At 52.2% G+C, this 17,691-nt stretch overlaps 1 protein-coding gene across 1 annotated transcript; it reads left to right on the forward strand.

Annotated features, from left to right (window-relative positions):
- Positions 1–263: 263 nt before the first annotated feature.
- LOC146423302 (class I histocompatibility antigen, F10 alpha chain-like) lies at positions 264–7,378 on the forward strand. Its single transcript, XM_085044904.1, has 8 exons — positions 264–373; positions 4,325–4,588; positions 5,543–5,818; positions 6,050–6,322; positions 6,415–6,513; positions 6,611–6,646; positions 6,766–6,798; positions 7,098–7,378. The coding sequence occupies exons 1-8, from the start codon at positions 307–309 to the stop codon at positions 7,109–7,111; spliced, it is 1,062 nt and encodes a 353-aa protein (XP_084901030.1). The 5' UTR covers positions 264–306; the 3' UTR covers positions 7,112–7,378.
- Positions 7,379–17,691: the final 10,313 nt, after the last annotated feature.

Raw genomic sequence — 17,691 nt, forward strand, 5'->3', positions numbered from 1 at the left:
GAGCTGTGGGTGAGGCCGGGATGGAGCAGGGACTCCCCTGCAGCCCCGGCAGGAGCCCAGGCCGGAACAGCGAGGATCCAGTGGGATCCACATGAATTCTCTGATTTCCCCTTTCCCTCCCCGCCCTGCCCTCCTTCGGTCGCAACCTGCGAGTTCCGGATCTGCCCGGCGACCGGTGACGTCACTATCAGGCCGGGCTGCCATTGGCGAGCAGGAAATAGCTGCGCCAATGGCGGGGCAGGAGGCTGTGCTGGGGCGGGGCCAGGGCAGTGGGCGGGGCCAGGCGGGTCGCGGCGGAGCAGCGCGATGGCTCCAGCGCTGGGGCTGGGGGTGCTCTTGGGGCTCCTGGGGGCCCCGGGGGGAGCGACGAGAGGTGAGTGAGACCCTCGGGACCCCCTGAACCGCAGTTCCTGAGCACCGGGACCCCCTGACCTTCCATTTCCGGCCACCGGGAACTCCCTAAACTTGCTTTCCCCGGCACGGGAACCCCCTGAACCCCCATTTTTCGTACGGTAAGCTCCCTCCGTTCCCTTCCCCAGCACCGCGACCCCCCTGAACCCCCTCATCTCGCACCGGGACCCCCCTGACCCTCCATTCCTGGGCATGGAGAATCCCTGCACCCCATTATCCGGGACTGGGATCCCCTCCTGGAGCCCTTCACGTGTTATGGGATCCCCTATGCCCCTTATCCGGCCCTGGGACCCCCTGCACCCCATTCCCGGCCATCCCGCCTTTCCCAGACCCCAGCCCCGCCCTTTTCCATGACCTTTGGACCCCCCAGATCCCCCAAATTTCCGTGTCCCCCCAGTTCTCCATTCCCGGCACTTTCTGAAAGGGGATCCCAGGATGCCCTGGAGGGTCCCAGGGGGTCCCAAGTGGCTGTCACAGGGTCCCAGGGGTGTCTCAGCGGCGATCCAGTGGGATCCAGATGAATTCCCTGGAATTCCCCTTCCCCTCCCCCCGCGCTCTCTCAGTCACTTTCGCGTCTCCCAAGCGGCGACACCGAGATGTGCCCGGCGAGTGCCCCGGCACCGAGACCCCCTGAGCCTCCATTTCCGGCCACCGGGAACCCCCTAAACCTCCATTCCCGGGCACGGGAACCCCTGAACCCCGATGTTTTGCCCTGTGACCTTCCTCCATCCCTTCCCCAGCACCGGGACCCCCCTGAACCCCCTTATCCTGCACTGGGACCCCCCTGACCCGCCATTCCTGGGCATAGGGACCCCCCTGGACTGCCATTTCCCAGCATTGGAATCCACTGAACCCCAATTCCTGAGGTCCGGGATTCCTTGAATGTTCATTTCTGGCCACCGGCACCCCCTGCACCCCCTTATCCAGCACCAAACCCCCCTGCACCCCCTTCCCGGGCATCCCGCATTTCCCAGACCCCAGCCCCGCCCTTTTCCTCGGCTTTTGGACCCCCCAGGCCTCCCGAATTTCCGTGTCCCCCCAGTTCTCCACTCCGGGCCTTTCCCGAAAGGGGCTCCAGGGGGTCCCAGGTGGCTCCCGGGGGTCTCAGAGGAGCCTCACGGGGGTCGCAGTGGGGATCCAGTGGGATCCAGGTGAATTCCCCTGGAATTCCCCTTTTCCCCTGTCCCCTCCCCCCGCACTCCCTCGGTCACTTTCTCTTTCCTGTCTCCCAAACTGCACCCCAGGATCCTCTCACCTTTCCCAGCCCCATCCCTCCTCTCCCAGTGTCTTCCTTGAACTCTGGACTCTTCCCAGCTCTCCCAGTTCCCCTTCCTGACCCTTGGCTGCCTCCAGAGCTCACCAGGCTCTGCATCCCCCCAGTTCTGCACCCCCTGTGCTTCCTGCAGGGGTCTCGGGGGTCCGGGAGGGTCCCTGGGGGATCCTAGGGGAGATCCAGGGGAATTCCCAGGAAGTTTCTCCCCTCCCCTCCCCGCCCTCCCTCGGTCCTTTCGCGTCTCCCAGCCTTTGCCACCGGGATCTGCCCGGCTGACTGTCCCGGCACAGGGACCCCCTAAAATTCCATTTCCGAGCACCTGGACGCCCCTGAACCTCCATTGTGGGCATCGGAATCTGCTGAACCCCAATTCCTGGGCACAGGGACCCCCTGAACTTCCCTTTCCGGTCACTAGAACATCCCCCACCCCAATTTGTGGGCACGGGCACCCCCTGAACCCCAATTCCTGGGCATCAGCACCCCCTGAAACTCCAATTTTGGGCACTGGGACCCCTTTGAACCCCGAATCCAGGGAGGTGAAGTCCCCTGAACCCCAATTCCTGGGCACTGAGACTCCCCTGAATCTCCATTTCTGGAGAACTGGGGTCCCCTCACCCAACTCCGGGACCCCCTGAACCCCCTTATCCTGCACCAATATCCCCCGCACCCCCTTTCCCGGCCATCCCGCCTCTCCCAGACCCCAACCCCCCCTTTTCCCTGACCCCATGACCCCCTGGACCCCCATTCCTGCCTTTCCCAGCCCTTAGCCCCCACTTCCCTCAACACCAGGGACCCCTGGACCCCAATTGCTGGGCACAGGGACCCCCTGCACCCCCATCCCTCCTCTCCCAGTGCCCTCACCCCCCTTTCCTTGACCCTGGGACCCCCTGAACCCCATTCCTGGACATGGAGAATCCCTGCACCCCCTTATCCGGGACTGGGATCCCCTCCTGGAGCCCTTCACGTGTTATGGGATGCCCTGTGCCCCTTATCCGGCCCTGGGACCCCCTGCACCCCATTCCCGGCCATCCCGCCTTTTCCAGACCCCAGCCCCACCCATTTCCTTGACCTTTGGACCCCCCAGATCCCCCAAATTTCCGTGTCCCCCCAGTCCTCCATTCTCGGCACTTTCTGAAAGGGGATCCCAGGGTGTCCAGGAGGGTCCCAGGGGGTCCCAAGTGGCTGTCACAGGGTTCCAGGGGTGTCGCAGAAGGGATCCAGTGAGATCCAGATGAATTCCCTGGAATTCCCCTTCCCCTCCCCCCGCGCTCTCTCGGTCACTTTCGCGTCTCCCAAGCGGCGACACCGAGATGTGCCCAGAGACTGCCCCGGCACCGGGACCCCCTGAGCCTCCATTCCCGGGCACCGGGAACCCCCTAAACCTCCATTCCCGGGCACGGGAACCCCTGAACCCCGATGTTTTGCCCTGTGACCCTCCTCCATCCCTTCCCCAGCACCGGGACCCCCCGAATCCCCTTATCCTGCACTGGGATCCCCCTGACCCGCCATTCCTGGGCACAGGGACCCCCCTGGACTGCCATTTCCTGGCATTGGAATCCACTGAACCCCAATTCCTGAGGTCCGGGATCCCTTGAATGTTCATTTCTGGTCGCCGGCACCCCCTGCACCCCCTTATCCAGCACCAAACCCCCCTGCACCCCCTTATCCAGCACCAAACCCCCCCTGCACCCCCTTCCCGGGCATCCCGCATTTCCCAGACCCCAGCCCCGCCCTTTGCCTCGGCTTTTCGCCCCCCCAGGCCTCCCGAATTTCCGTGTCCCCCCAGTTCTCCTCTCCGGGCCTTTCCCGAAAGGGGCTCCAGGGGGTCCCAGGTGGCTCCCGGGGGTCTCAGAGGAGCCTCACGGGGGTCGCAGTGGGGATCCAGTGGGATCCAGGTGAATTCCCCTGGAATTCCCCTTTTCCCCTGTCCCCTCCCCCCGCACTCCCTCGGTCACTTTCTCTTTCCTGTCTCCCAAACTGCACCCCAGGATCCTCTCACCTTTCCCAGCCCCATCCCTCCTCTCCTAGTCCCTTCCTTAAACTCTGGACTCTTCCCAGCTCTCCCAGTTCCCCTTCCTGACCCTTGGCCGCCGCCAGACCTCGCCAGGCTCTGCGTCCCCCCAGTTCTGCACCCCCTGTGCTTCCTGCAGGGGTCTGGGGTGTCCCTGGGGGGTCAGATGGGGTTCCAGGGGGATCCAGGGGAATTCCCAGGAAGTTTCCCCCTGAACTTCCATTCCGAGGCTCTGGATTCCCCTGCACTCCCTTATCCTGCACCAATCCCCCCCTGCACCCCATTTCCCAACCATCCTGCTTTCCCCAGTCCCTGTTTTCCCTTGACCCTGAGAGCCCCTGGACCCCCTAAAATTCCTGCTTTTCCCAGCCCCCAGCCCCCCTTTCCTGTGCACCAAGAACCTCCAGGACCCCTATTCCCAGCTCTCCCCATCTTGTGACCCCTTTTTCCTCGGCTCTAGGGACCCCTGGACCCCCTTTCCTTGGCACAGGGACTCTCTCGACTCCCCCATCCCTCCCTGCACCCCAAGCTCTTGGTCATGAGATCCCCAAACCCCTTCCCAGCTCTCCCATTCCCCTTTCATTGAGCCATGACCCCCCCAGAGCCCCCAAATCTCTGTGTCCCCCCAGTTCTGCACTCCCTGCGTTACCTGAACATGGCAGTGTCAGAGCCCAGCCCGGGGGTCCCCAAGTTCGTGATGATGGGGTACGTGGATGGAATTCCCTTTGTGCACTACGACAGTGAGCGACGCCAGGCGGAGCCGCTGACACAGTGGATGAAGGATGAATCCGAGCCGGGATATTGGGATGGGCAGACCCAGATTGCTGAGAGGAACCAGCATGTGTTTGCCATTGGCCTGGAGATACTGCGGGAGAGATACAACCAGACCAGGGGTGAGTGGGGGAGCTGGAGCTGGGATGGGATCTGTGGGATCTATGGGGCTGGGATGGGATCTGTGGGGCTGGGATGGGATCTGTGGGGCTGGGATGGGATCTGTGGGGCTGGGATGGGAACTGTGGGGCTGGGATGGGAATCTGGGGCTGGGATGGGATCTGTGGGCTGGGATGGGATCTGTGGGGCTGGGATGGCATCTGTGGGGTTGGGATGGGATCTGTGGGGATGGTATGGAATGGGATGGGATCCGTGGGGCTGAGATGGGATCTGTGGGGCTGGCATGGTAATCTGTGGGGTTGGAATAGGATTTGTGGGGCTGGGATAGGATCTGTGGTGCTGGGATAGAATGGGATCTGTGGGGCTGAGATGGAATAGGAACTGTGGGGCTGGGATGGGAACTGTGGGGCTGGGATGGGAACTGTGGGGCTGGGATGGGAACTGTGGGGCTGAGATGGGATGGGATGGGATCTGTGGGGCAGGATGGAGTCTGTGGGGTTGGGATGGAATGGGAACTGTGGGGCTGGGATGGGATCTGTGGGGCTGGGATGGGATCTGTGGGGCTGGAATGGGATCTGTGGGGCTGGGATGGGATCTGTGGGGTTGGCATGGAATAGGATGGGATCTGTGGGGCTGGGATGGGATCTGTGGGGCTGGGATGAGATCTGTGGGGCTGGGGTGGGATCTGTGGGGCTGGAGTGGGATCTGTGGGGCTGAGATGGGATCTGTGGGGTGGGATGGAATCTGTGGGGTGGGCTGGGGTGGGATCTATGGGGCTGGGATCAGATCTACGGAGCTGGGATGGGATCTGTGGGGCTGAGATGGGATCTGTGGGGCTGGGATGGGAACTGTGGGGCTCTGATGTGCCTCCATGGGGCTCCAAGGGGCTGGGATGAGGCTCTGTGGGGCTGGGACACAACTCCATGGGTCTCTGTGGGTACAATCCTCCCCCCCAGGTCTCCACACATGGCTGTGGGTTTATGGCTGTGATCTCATGTCTGACGGGAGTGTCCGTGGATCTGATCGGTTTGGCTATGATGGGCGGGATTTCATCTCCTTTGAGTTGGGATCCAAGGGATTCGTGGCAGCTGACAATGCTGCTGAGATCACCAGGAGGCGCTGGGAAGGTGAACTGAACGAGGTTGAGAGGAAGACAAATTACCTGGGGCACGTCTGTGTGGAATGGCTTCGGAAATACGTCGGATACGGGCAGAAGGAGCTGGAGCGCAAAGGTGGGGCAGAATTCCTGGGGGGATTTGGGATTTGGGAATGGAGGAGTTGGGAGCACAGTAATTCCTGTAGGAATTCCATGGGCAGATCTCACCCCCATCCCATTCCAGTGGGAATTCCATGGGCAGATCTCACCCCCATCCCATTCCAGTGGGAATTCCATGGGCACATCTCACCCGCATCCCATTCCCACTGGAATTCCATGGATCCATCTCACCGTTATCCCATTGCAGAACGCCCCGATGTCCATGTGTCAGGAAAAGAGGAATACGGGAAGCTGATCTTGTCCTGCCATGCATATGGATTCTATCCCAGAGACATCACAGTCAACTGGATGAAGGGAGACGAAATCTGGGATCAGGAGACGGAGTGGGGTGGGATCGTTCCCAACAGTGACGGCACCTTCCACACCTGGGCCAGGATCGAGGCGCGGCCGGAGGAGCGGGAGCAGTACCGGTGCCGGGTGGAGCATCCCGGAACGCTGGAGCCTGGGATCTTCAGCTGGGGTGAGGCTGGGAATTGGGAATGTGGGAATAGGGAATTGGGAATTCCCAAATGGGGATTCCCCTCCTCCTCCTCACTGTTCTGCATTTCCCAGAGCCAAAATCGGGGAATCTCACCCTGGTGATTGCTCTGTGCATCATCGCTGCTGTCCTTGTCGTTGGCATTGGATTCGGCGTCTGGAAGTTCCAATCCGGTAACCCACGGGATGGGGGTCGGGAAGGGCACGGATCCACCCGGCAGTGTTCCGGAAATCCCACACCATGGGTGCTGATCCCACTGTTTTTCCACAGGGAGGAAGCAGAACTCTGGGTACAGCCCACCAGCCGGTGAGTACCAGTGGTGGATCCAGCTCTGGGTCCCCTCTGTGCAGATCCCAGGGTGGATCCTCGGGTTAATCCCAGAGTGTGATCTGTGCTGGAATCTCATGGATCTTCTCTTTCTGCAGGAAAAGAAATGGGAACCAAGGGCTCTACTGCAGGTATGGAGCAGGATCAGAGTGGGATTCCTGAGGGGGATTGGGGCAGGATGGGTGGAGTGGGATCAGGGGGGGAGTCTGGAGCAGGATTTGATGGGATGGATGGAGCAGGATTGGTGTGGGATGGATGGATTGGGATTGGTGTGGGATGGATGGAGCAGGATCAGGATCAGGTGGGATGGATGGAGTTGGATCAGGTGTGATTCCAGAGCAATTCCTGCTCTCCATGGGCTCCACAGTCAGGTCTATCCTGTGGGATGGGGACAGGGACAGGGTGACACTGTGACCCTCTCTCATCCCAGTACAAATCACCTGAGCCATCCCTGGAGCCGGAACCAGCCCCTTCTTTCTTCAGATTCAGCAAATTCAGCAAAGCTCATCCCGCTGCTCCCACCCATCCTGCAGCTCTTCCCGATGGATCAACTTCCCATTTTCTGTGTTTGAAAGCTGAGAGCCGCAATTATTCCAAATGCTTTAATTTTGGTATGAAATTATCCTGCTTTGGGCAATCAGTCCTGCTTTGGGCAATAAATCCTGTTTGGGGCAATAAATTCTGTTTGGGGCAATAAATTGTGGTTCCCTCCTCTGGTGTTCAGCAGTTCCTCTGTGGGTGCCAGGAATGGGAATGGGGACACTGGGGACCGGGATGGGGACACCAGGAGGAGAATGGGGACACATGAATGGGAATGGGGACACCAGAATCAAGATGGGGACATTGGGAGTAGGCTGGGGACACCAGGAATGAGAATGGAGATACCAGGAGCAGGCTGGGGACATCAGAAACAGGATCGGGATATTTGGAGCAGTCTGGGGATACTGGGAGCAGAATGGAGACACCAGGATTAAGCTGGGGACGCCAGGAGCAGGCTGGGAACACCAGGAACAGGTGGACACTTGCCACCCACGCCCAGCTCCATCCCCAGGATTCATTTCCTGCTCTGTGTCCCATGTCTGAGGTGTCCCCAGGAGGGGTTTGGCCACACTGGGCTCCTGGAGGGCAGTGGGATGGGGGGAGGGGCCAGGCCAGGCCTCATTGTCCCCAGTGGTCCTTGAGTGTCCCAAAGTCCATGTTTGGGATCTCAGAGAGGTTCCCTGACCATGACCATGACCATAACCATGACACGAGCACGAGATGGGCATGAGGTGAGAGTGACCATGAGATGACCAAAACACAACTGTGAGATGACCATGGGATGACCATGATTGTGACCATGACACAGCCACAACCCTGACCGTGAGATGATTGGGACCAAGAGATGACCATGGGTTGGCCATGGCACAACCATGGCCTTGAGGTGACCATGACATGATCGTGACCATGAGATGGCCATTGCAATGAGATGACCATGAGCATGAGATGATGCTGATCAGGAAATGATCATGGCCATGACCATGAGATGTCCATGACGATGGCTGAGCTATGATGGTGAGATGAACAAGATATGATTGTGGCCATGAGTTGACCATGAGATGCCCATGGCCATGAGAGGACTGTGACCATCAGGTGACCATGACACAGCCATGAGGTGATCAGAATCATGAGATGACCATGATCATGAGAATGACCTGATTGTGATAACAAGATGACCATGAACATGAGAGGATGGTGTTGGAGGTTGGGGGCATTGGAATTTTTTCTCCATCCCTGTTACTAAGCAACAGATAGCTGGGTGATTAGAGACATCAACTCTTTTGTAAGAGACAAAAGGGTGTGCTGGGTGGGGCAGGGGAAGGAGGCAGCCGGCTGCTGGAACTGGCACTTGTTCATGGGACACCGGGAGGAAAGGGACTGCTCTTTGCTTCTGGCTGCAGCCGCAGGAAATGCAACTGTGCTCTGCCTTCTCCCCCTGGCTGGGTGAGCTTTGATTCAACCTCTTTCCCACTGGGAAATGCATGTTGTTTCCCGGCTGCGTTTCTCGCAGCAGCTGCCGGGGAGTCTGGCTGTCCCTGCCGCCTGCCCCACTCTGCTGCACGAGACCGCGGTGTCTGCCATGACTGCACAGTCCCGGTCACCTCACTGGCTAGCCCGGGAGAGAGCCAGCCCCTGCCCCTGCCGCCCCGCTTTGCTGCTCCGAGCTGCCTGCCTGCTCCTCAGCCCTCCGCCATGACCAGCTGTGTGAGGCCAACCTGACCCTGCGCCACAGCGCCACCTGCAGCCGCTCGGCAGTCATCGCACCTGCCCTGCCCGGCCGGGAGCTCAACAGCGCCCCTGCTGCTTGCAACCATAATTACACCACACGGGAGAAGGCTCAGCAGCTCACAAGTCATCTGCCATTGGTTTCTGGTTTTGTTTGTGGTTGCTATTATTGTTATTGCTTGTTTATAGATACTAGTAAAGAACTGTTATTCCTTTTCCCATACCTTTGCCTGAAAGCCCTTGATTTCAAAATTAAAATAATTCTGAGAGAGGGGAAATCACATTCTCTGTCCTAAGAGAGAGTTCAGCCTCTCTTAGCAGACACCTGTCTTTCAAACCAAGACAGATGGTCATCAGGAAATGACCATGACTGTGAGTTGACCATGAGATGACCGTGAACATGACCATTTCATGACCATGATACAGTCATGAGGTGATCAAGATCGTGAGGTGACCATGAGATGACCACGATATGACCATGGCTGTGAGAGAATCATAACCATGAGGTGACTGTGAGATGACCATGAGATGACCACAACCATGACCATGGCCATTGTTGCGGTGGCCCTTAGGCAGATAAGCTTGGGCGACCAGCCGCATGGGTCAGTGACAGTGGATGAGAAATCCTGGGTGTGAGACCAAAGCCATCACTGATATGGTTAGGGCGACAGGCTTGTCACCACCCAGAGGACCCTGCGGCTGGAAGCATTAACATGCACCAAGCAGCAAGTCTATTGGCCCCATGCACTTCCCCACCTTTGTCCCATTTATGGTTTCTGTTCTAGAATGTTCCCCCCAGCATGGCACCCCATTGGTTTACAAGTTTTGTACCCTCCTTCGCTGTACAGTTATTGGTCTGTACCCCTGTCCTTCTCCCCTAGGACCTTCCCTGGTTGGCCCTTCGGGGCTGGCCACTCCCCTTTTCCCTTCCCTTTTAACCCTGTGCAGCCCTCTGTTCTGGGCTCTTGAGTCCCGGATTCCTGCCCCTCTGCTGCCCTCTGTGCTCCTTCCTTCTCCGCCGCCCTCCATCCTTCACCTGCCGATCCTTCAATAAACCCTTGGAATCCCAAGCTCAAGTGCCTACATCTTCTTTCGCCTCTACTGCTTTCCCGTCGCGCTACCGTCCCCCGGGCGCCACAGCTCACCAGCGTGCTTTGCTGCCGCGGCGTGCCCAGCGTGTCTCCAGCGCGGCCATCCGCCCTTCCGTGCCACTTCTCGGTGTTTGGTCGCTTTTCTGAGCGTGAAGCTGCAGGCCATGACCATTACAAGGAGATGACCATGAGCATGAGATGATGGTGATCAGGAAATGACCATAACTGTGCAATGGCCAGGAGATGACCGTGACCATGAGATGACCGTAACCATGAGATGACCATGACTGTGATCATGACATAACCACAGCCATGACATGGCCAGGATATGACTGAGGCCATGAGTTAACTAGAAAACAACAGTGAGATGACCATGGCCATGCAATGACCATGACCATGACTATGACACAACCATGACCATGAGATGACCATGAACATGAACTGACCATTACAATGAGTTAACCATGACTGTGAGATGACCATGAGCATGTGATGATTGTGACCAAGAGATGACCAAGAGATGATCACAACACACCACGGCCATGTGTGGTCATGATCATGAGGTGACCAAGAGATGACCATTCCAGTGAAATGACCATGAGTATGAGATGATGGTGATCAGGAAATGACCATGACTGTGTGATGGCCAGGAGATGACTGTGACCATGAGATGACCATGACCATGAGGATGACAAAACCACAGCCATGACATGACCAGGATATGACATGTGGCTCATATATGGCCATGAGTTAACTATAAGATAATGATGAGATGACCATGACCATGCAATGGCCATGAAATCACCAAGAACATGAACTGACCATTACAATGAGTTAACCATGACTGTGAGATGACCATGAGCATGTGATGATTGTGACCAAGAGATGACCATGAGATGATCACAACACACCATGGCCATGTGTGTGGATAGTTGCCCGAATATAACACGTGCACTCATAGAGGTATTGGTGCTATTTCGTTTATTTCTTCTAAGACAAGCATTAATATAGACAAAAGGTACTGTTCACGCGACAGGCTGGTACATATGATTGGTTATTTGCTACTGTTCACGTGTCTATTCTAGCTTGCTGATTGGCTGTAAGTTTCTAGGCACGATTTGCTTGCTTCAGCTAAAGTACTGACTGTGTGATTTTTCCCTGTCTTGCTTTATTTCCCCTATGTTAGTTACAATCCTGGCTCTCGTTCTTCTTTATCTCCTGGGAAGGACAGTCTTGGCTCTTGTCCCTCTCTATCTCCTGGGAAGGACATTTCAGAGTTGGGAACAAAGGCTGGTTTGTGCATGTACATTTCGCCTTGCACGTACATTTCGCTTATGTGGCCTTGCTGTGCAAGCCATTCTCCAACAATTCCCCTTTTTTTCTTTTTGCACAAGTCAGGCTTGACTGACCCTCCTTACTAGCATGCGCTGTAAGCACTGCACTATGCATGGCAAAATTGTTAAAAATAGCAAAACTACAATTAAAATGTGCACAGCTGATTGGATTAGGTCTTTGAACCATCCAGTAATTCCCCAGCTTTTCAGCCACCCGGCAAGCCCCAGGCCATCAGCTATCTGTAGCTGCCCTGGCAGGTGCTGCAGTTCGGCAAGTTGCTGGTGAATGGACTTTGAGTGATCAGAAAGGTTCATGCAGCACATTCTGTCAAACTCTTCACAGCCATGGCCTTGGGCTAGTAAGAGAAAATCTATCACAGCTCTATTTTGTAGCGTGGCGTGTCTAACTGAATCAATGTCAAGCAACAACTCTGAAATGGCTTGAGAAGGAGCGTTAGTTTGTTTAGCTAGCCAGCATCCTAATTTGCTTAGCTGAGCCAAGGCGCCAGCAGAAGCTACTCGTGGTGCAAAAAAGGAAGCAGCTATAATGGCTCCAGGGAACCAGAATTTGACATTTGATTTACAGTCAGGGGAGAAAGCATGAGCCATTCGTTTGTTCGATGATGTTATGTCATGTTCAGTATCATCCAAGTGTTGGGGGTTAACAATGTCAATCTCCCTAGGGAACAGGGTCCACCTCGTAATCGGGAGGGAATGCTGGGCCATGCGTGGTCTCCACAAATTAAAAACTTTCCTGCTGGTAACGACATAGGGTTATTTGTGGGCACAGATAGATTGGTAGAGGCATATTGGCACCATGTGCTGGCATTTCTGTATACTGACAGGCTAGAGTTTACACTTGTTGCTGTACCGTTGACTTTGGCTTGCTTGCTTGTCCAATTAAAGGTCACGCAAGCATCCATTCGTACAGCTCCTAATAGCTCCAGCTCTTGAGACTCGTTTGGGGCTATGGGAAGGGAAGGAACCCAGGCGTCCCAATTGTCTACTGTGCTGTTAAGATTTGTCTGATTGCAGGTATTGATGCTGGAAGGGCATGGCCAATTGTCTACAGGGATGCCAAGTAAGCAGGTAGAAAAGGGATTGCCCAGTGATGAGAGAGAGAGACAAATTTCGTCTTGTCCCGTTAGGTTGGCTAGAGTGACCCATAGATTCGTTTTGGGCAGTGCTGGGGCCCATGCTGCAACAACAGAGGTTAGGCAAGCTATGCTCAGTGAATTCACATAATTACATTAACAACACATCTAGAATGGTCAATACAGTAACAATAACTATTATAAAAAGCGAAATTACGTTTTTCCACACATAAAATTTTAGTGCAAATACTGCATTGTCTAATTGCTTGAGGGGTCATACTCCCCCTTTTTGTTTTTGGCAAGATGTGTTTCCTTCTATAAGATGAAAAATGACACAAAGGTGTAACAATACATGGAATGAAACAATAAGCTTACTTAAGAAAATACATCCTCAATTGTTTAACTACTCTGCTATCTCCCAGGGACTGCAATTGCTGGGGAACCTCATTCCACAGGCAGGGCTTGGAGAACCTTTCCTGGGCAAGGATTCCAAGTTTACCTGGAAGAGGGTTCAGCTTTCACAAGTCCAAATCAGCGAGTCAAGGTGACTCGATCACATTTTTGGTGCAGAAACACCTGGGTTTGGTGGCATATTTCCCAACCAGCTAGGACTATGGCTTAGCCAGAGCCTAGGCCTTAACTGGGAGGGTTTCCCTAGAACATTCTACCAACAGGCTTCTATTAATAACAATTAAGAAAACTTTTTTAAAATTACACAGTTCTTGCAGATAACAACAGAAGGTAACGTGAAATATTCTAAAGCAGCTGGCATTATTATTTAACTAAATAATCAATGGTACCATAAAAAAATTATAAATAACTGAAATTGTGCACGTGCAGCATAGTTTGAAATTTTCACTCATTCTTTTGTGCTACCTATGGGAGATAAAACTGCAAAGATTGTTATGAATAGTAGGATAAGCTAACAAATGCAGAACAATTGGATCCACAGAATTTTTAATGACAGCAAGGATCTTACAGACTGTGTGTTCACATGGTTAAATTTTCATCAGGAAGGTTTCTGTCTTAAGTCTTCATTTTATCTTCACAGTAGAAAACCTGTGTTCTTTAAATGAGCATAACGTAACAAAAATGAACTTGTCAAAACTTAAAGTTAACATCACTGAAAGTGAACAGAATTCAATCTTAATAGAACTTAACAGAACAAAAAATTAACAGAACTTAAAAATTAATAAATAGTAAATTGAGCAACACTTAAGAGACTTAACTATAATTGAACTCAAACTTAATGGAATTTAAAATTAACATTGCTTAAACGTAACTTGACTTAAACTTAACGTAATGTACGTTTAATAAAACTTAAACTTATTTAACTTAACAGAACTTAGCTTCAATGGCACTTGAGAGGTAGTTTAAAATATTCACTATAACACAGCACAAAACGTCTCTAGGCAGAATGGAGTTTTCTGTGCTCTAGCTTATTTTTTGCTATTTATAGTAAATGTTTGTTTTTAAGTAATTGTGAGTCTACAGACATAAACACAGGACACAGGGGAGAAGATAGTAAAACTTCTTTTTGTTGGTTTCAGGTGCAGGTATTTATGTCTCAGAACTTCTTGGAGCTTTGCCTTCAATACAGAATAAAACTTCTGTTCTTCTGGAGGTCTTGGTTAGAATGTCATCTAGAGACTTAACTTACAAATTTAAAATGCTTAAGAAGTTAAAACAGCACTCAGTATGTTTGCTGCAGTACTGTCACACTCACATACACACAGACATTGGTTTTAGTTATACTTGTGAATAATAAAAAAAAATTTTCCTTAAATTTAGTGAGGTAGTTACTTTGGATGCCTCTGCATCTTTTGAGCTTTAAATTTATGAAAGCTAGGTTCAAACTTGAGAGTATTATTTTAAAAGTTTCAGATACAGCAGAGTTTAACTCATTTTGACTCTATCATTACAAGAAAACTACTGAAGATTTATCATACAGCAATTAAACATAAATGAACAATATACAAAGAAGTAACTGAGCTATAGATAAGACAGCAGCAACAGAGAACTTCAGAGGGTTACATTTCTGCAGGATTAACTGGAAGGGTCAGAAAAGTGTGGTAAACACATGGTAATTCATTCGATGTTTTGACATCAGGCTGTAAAGTTAATTGCTACAGCCTTATATTTTATTCTGTTAATATTCACTTTACTGAATGTATCAGGGCTACTTGAATCTCTGCTGAGTAAGGATACAACACAGAGCTTGCCTGTAAACCAAGATAAAGGCTGCCTGCAATTATATTTGTATTATTTGCTTCATACTGAGTAGTTTCAGGCATGCCAAGGTCAGAGCTGTAGCTTCAGATATCTTCTAAACACTTAGCTTGTCATATGCTAAAGCAGCTTTGTGAGCTATTTCGCAGGCAGAAGAAAAGATTTTTAAATTTTGGAAAGGTTTTAAAAAGAGAGAAATGGAGGTTTGTCCACAATAAGGCTACAAATAAGGCATTTTGTTGTGATTTATATACTAATTTTGTAGAGTTGAGATAAAATGCATTGGGAAAAATTAAACTGACTTGAACAGTTTATATCTGGCTAAGACTCTATGAACATCAGAGGTATACTTAAAATAAACACTTTTAGAACTGCTTCAGCAAGGAATTTAGCTCTTGTTCAAGGTTTTATCAATTAAGGTATTATCACTCATTAGGACAATTATTTTGCTACAAGGCTTTCTCATTCTGAAAAGCTGAAAACAAGTTTAAAAGACAACTCAGTTATACTAATTAAAAAAAAGCACTTTGAAAATACATTCACAAATCAACTTGTGAAGTCTTGACAGGGTTTTCCGGGGAACAGCTAGTGCTCGCCTGCTCCCCCGTCACCGGATGGTGGGGGGAGGCTGCGCGGGGGAAAGCGAAGAGGAAAAACAGCAGAGCTGGCCCTGCTCTTCTCTTTGGCCCTACGCCTAGCCAGGCAGCCCAAAGTGTCCGGGGGGGAAGGCACTTCACACACCCAAGCGGGACTTGCTCCAGACTCATTGCTGTCTGGGGCGCAGGGGGCTGGAAAGCCCACTGCTGTAGTTGGGCTGCATTTATAGCTGGTCTTACATGCTGCAATATTTGTAGTGACCCTGAGGGGCTAGTCATTGGTTGTACTATTTTCTGGGCAATTGTGTTGTTTCCTTGCTGTTTCAATTGTTTCATCACTTGTTGCAATTGAGTTCTCAGTTCTTCTATAAGATTCTTGAGTTCTTTCTGGCTTTTGGTGGCTGTTTTTTGCAGAGTAATATTGTTAGCCAGCTCTGTTTCTTTTTCGTCAGAGCTGCTTTTTTCCTCACTGGGCAAGGGCTGTGTTTCTGGGATTGCTGCCCACGTGGGCAATTGAGGTGACGGAGGGAGGCATGGATGCTGGAGGCATGACTTCTGTGACTTCCGTGTTCTGTATTATTTGACTGGAGCTTGCAATCGGAGAAATTTCTGCACTTATCTCTGGATTCTGTCCTGTAGCAGACTCCCTTTTGAGCAGACCTCTCAGGTTAGATTTTTCATACCTTCTGTGTAATTCAGACAGTCGAGCTGGACTCTACTTTTTGCTTTTTCATCACTTGAAACTTTTCAAATAAAAAAGCTTTTGTTTCTTCCTTGGACTCTTTCAGCGGCAGAGGAGCAGAGGGGGTGTTATCTGTTGGAGGGCGGCCAGCAGGAACGGAGAAAGCCTGCACTGCTGCGGCAGCTACACGGGTCTCTGTCTTCATAGTTTTTAAAGTGTTGATTATAGAGCACCAAGTCGCTCTCCTAGCTGTTAGACCTTTTCTCCCCTTGTTCTGTATCATTTGGTCGAAAAAAAAAATCTCCAACCCCTTGCCATTCTGGCACAGCAAAAAGCAGAGGGGGTGAGCCAAAATAGTTTTTCTTCCTAGTGTAGGAAATAAGTTTATCTAAATTTTTCTCCTTCACTCCTTTCCCTCTATTATCAAGGATATTAAAGAGTAAATTTTGTGCTGCGGCAAGTTCTAAATCCATTGCACGCGACCCCCGCGCGGAGGAAGAGGTAGCGACCCTCCTCACCTGGCTTGGACTTTAATTCGGTTTTCAGCCGTTTCTTGGCTCGGATTTCAATTTGGTCTTCAGCCGTTTCTCCGCGTCTGCGACCTCCTCCCAGCTTCCACTGCTTGACCGATTCAATCTTCTTGCAGCTTCAGCTTTGGTGTACTCTGTCCCTGTCTTGGACCCCAAATGTCAGAGACGTCACCGGGACATAGCACACACTCTCACAGAGATAACAGTGTTATTCCATTTATTTCTTCTAAGACAAGCATTATTATAGAAAACAGGTACAGATTCATGTGACAGACTGGCACTTATGATTGGCTGTCAGGTCTATGCATTTAGTATCTTAGCTTTCTGATTTGCTGCAGTCTCTAGGCACATTTCACTTGAATCAGCTACAGTTCTGCCAGCATAAGCTGAATTACTGTGCGACTCTCTATTTTGCTTATTTCCTCTACATTGGATACAATTCTAGCTCTCTTTTCCTTTCTATCTCCTGGGAAGAACATCTCAAAGTTATGAACAATAGCATCTTAGAGTTAGGAACAATAGCACCTTCAGAGTTTAGAACAATAGCTGGTTTGTGCATGCTGCATCTTCTTCTGCACGCACACCTCACCAATATGGCCTCTTTCTATTAGCCATTTTCCAACACACACCCTGCATTGCCCAGGACACGAACCCTGCAGGGAGAAGCAAAGACAGCACTGGAACCACAGGGCCCTGCCTGTGCCCCCACGACTCACGAGGAGATGAAGCTGCTGCCATCCACCCACTGCAGCCACTGGCCCTGTCTGTGCAGCTCGAGCCAGGAATTGTCATTCTCACTGAGGTGGAAGAGGAACTTCTGGCAAGGAGAGAAGAGCAAACAATGGGAGCTGCACCTCTGGCCCAGGAGCTCCCCAGGCTCCCCTCAGCCACCGCAAATCCCCCCAGATCCCCTCACTCACCATTTCCTTGTCATTGAGCACAGCCAGGGAGGCCCCGAGCTCGGAGCGCTGAGTCTGAGCCTGATCCCAGGAGTGGTGATCCCTCGAGAGGAGCTAGCAGATCCCGTTGTACCCAATCCAGCCCTTGGGTCAGGGCAGCAGCCGTGGAGTATCAGATGTCAGATGTCTCCACAGCTTCTCTCTGCAGAGCGAACAGAAGGTCTGAGGATTCTCCCCTCACGGAGCAGCCCGAGCTCCCATTGGCTAGTTTTCCCGCTCAAACCCCTCCAACCCCAGCGACTGG

This window comes from Lichenostomus cassidix, unplaced genomic scaffold, assembly GCF_008360975.1.
Source record: "Lichenostomus cassidix isolate B80296 unplaced genomic scaffold, HeHo_3.0 HiC_scaffold_853, whole genome shotgun sequence".
Lineage (NCBI taxonomy): Eukaryota > Metazoa > Chordata > Aves > Passeriformes > Meliphagidae > Lichenostomus > Lichenostomus cassidix.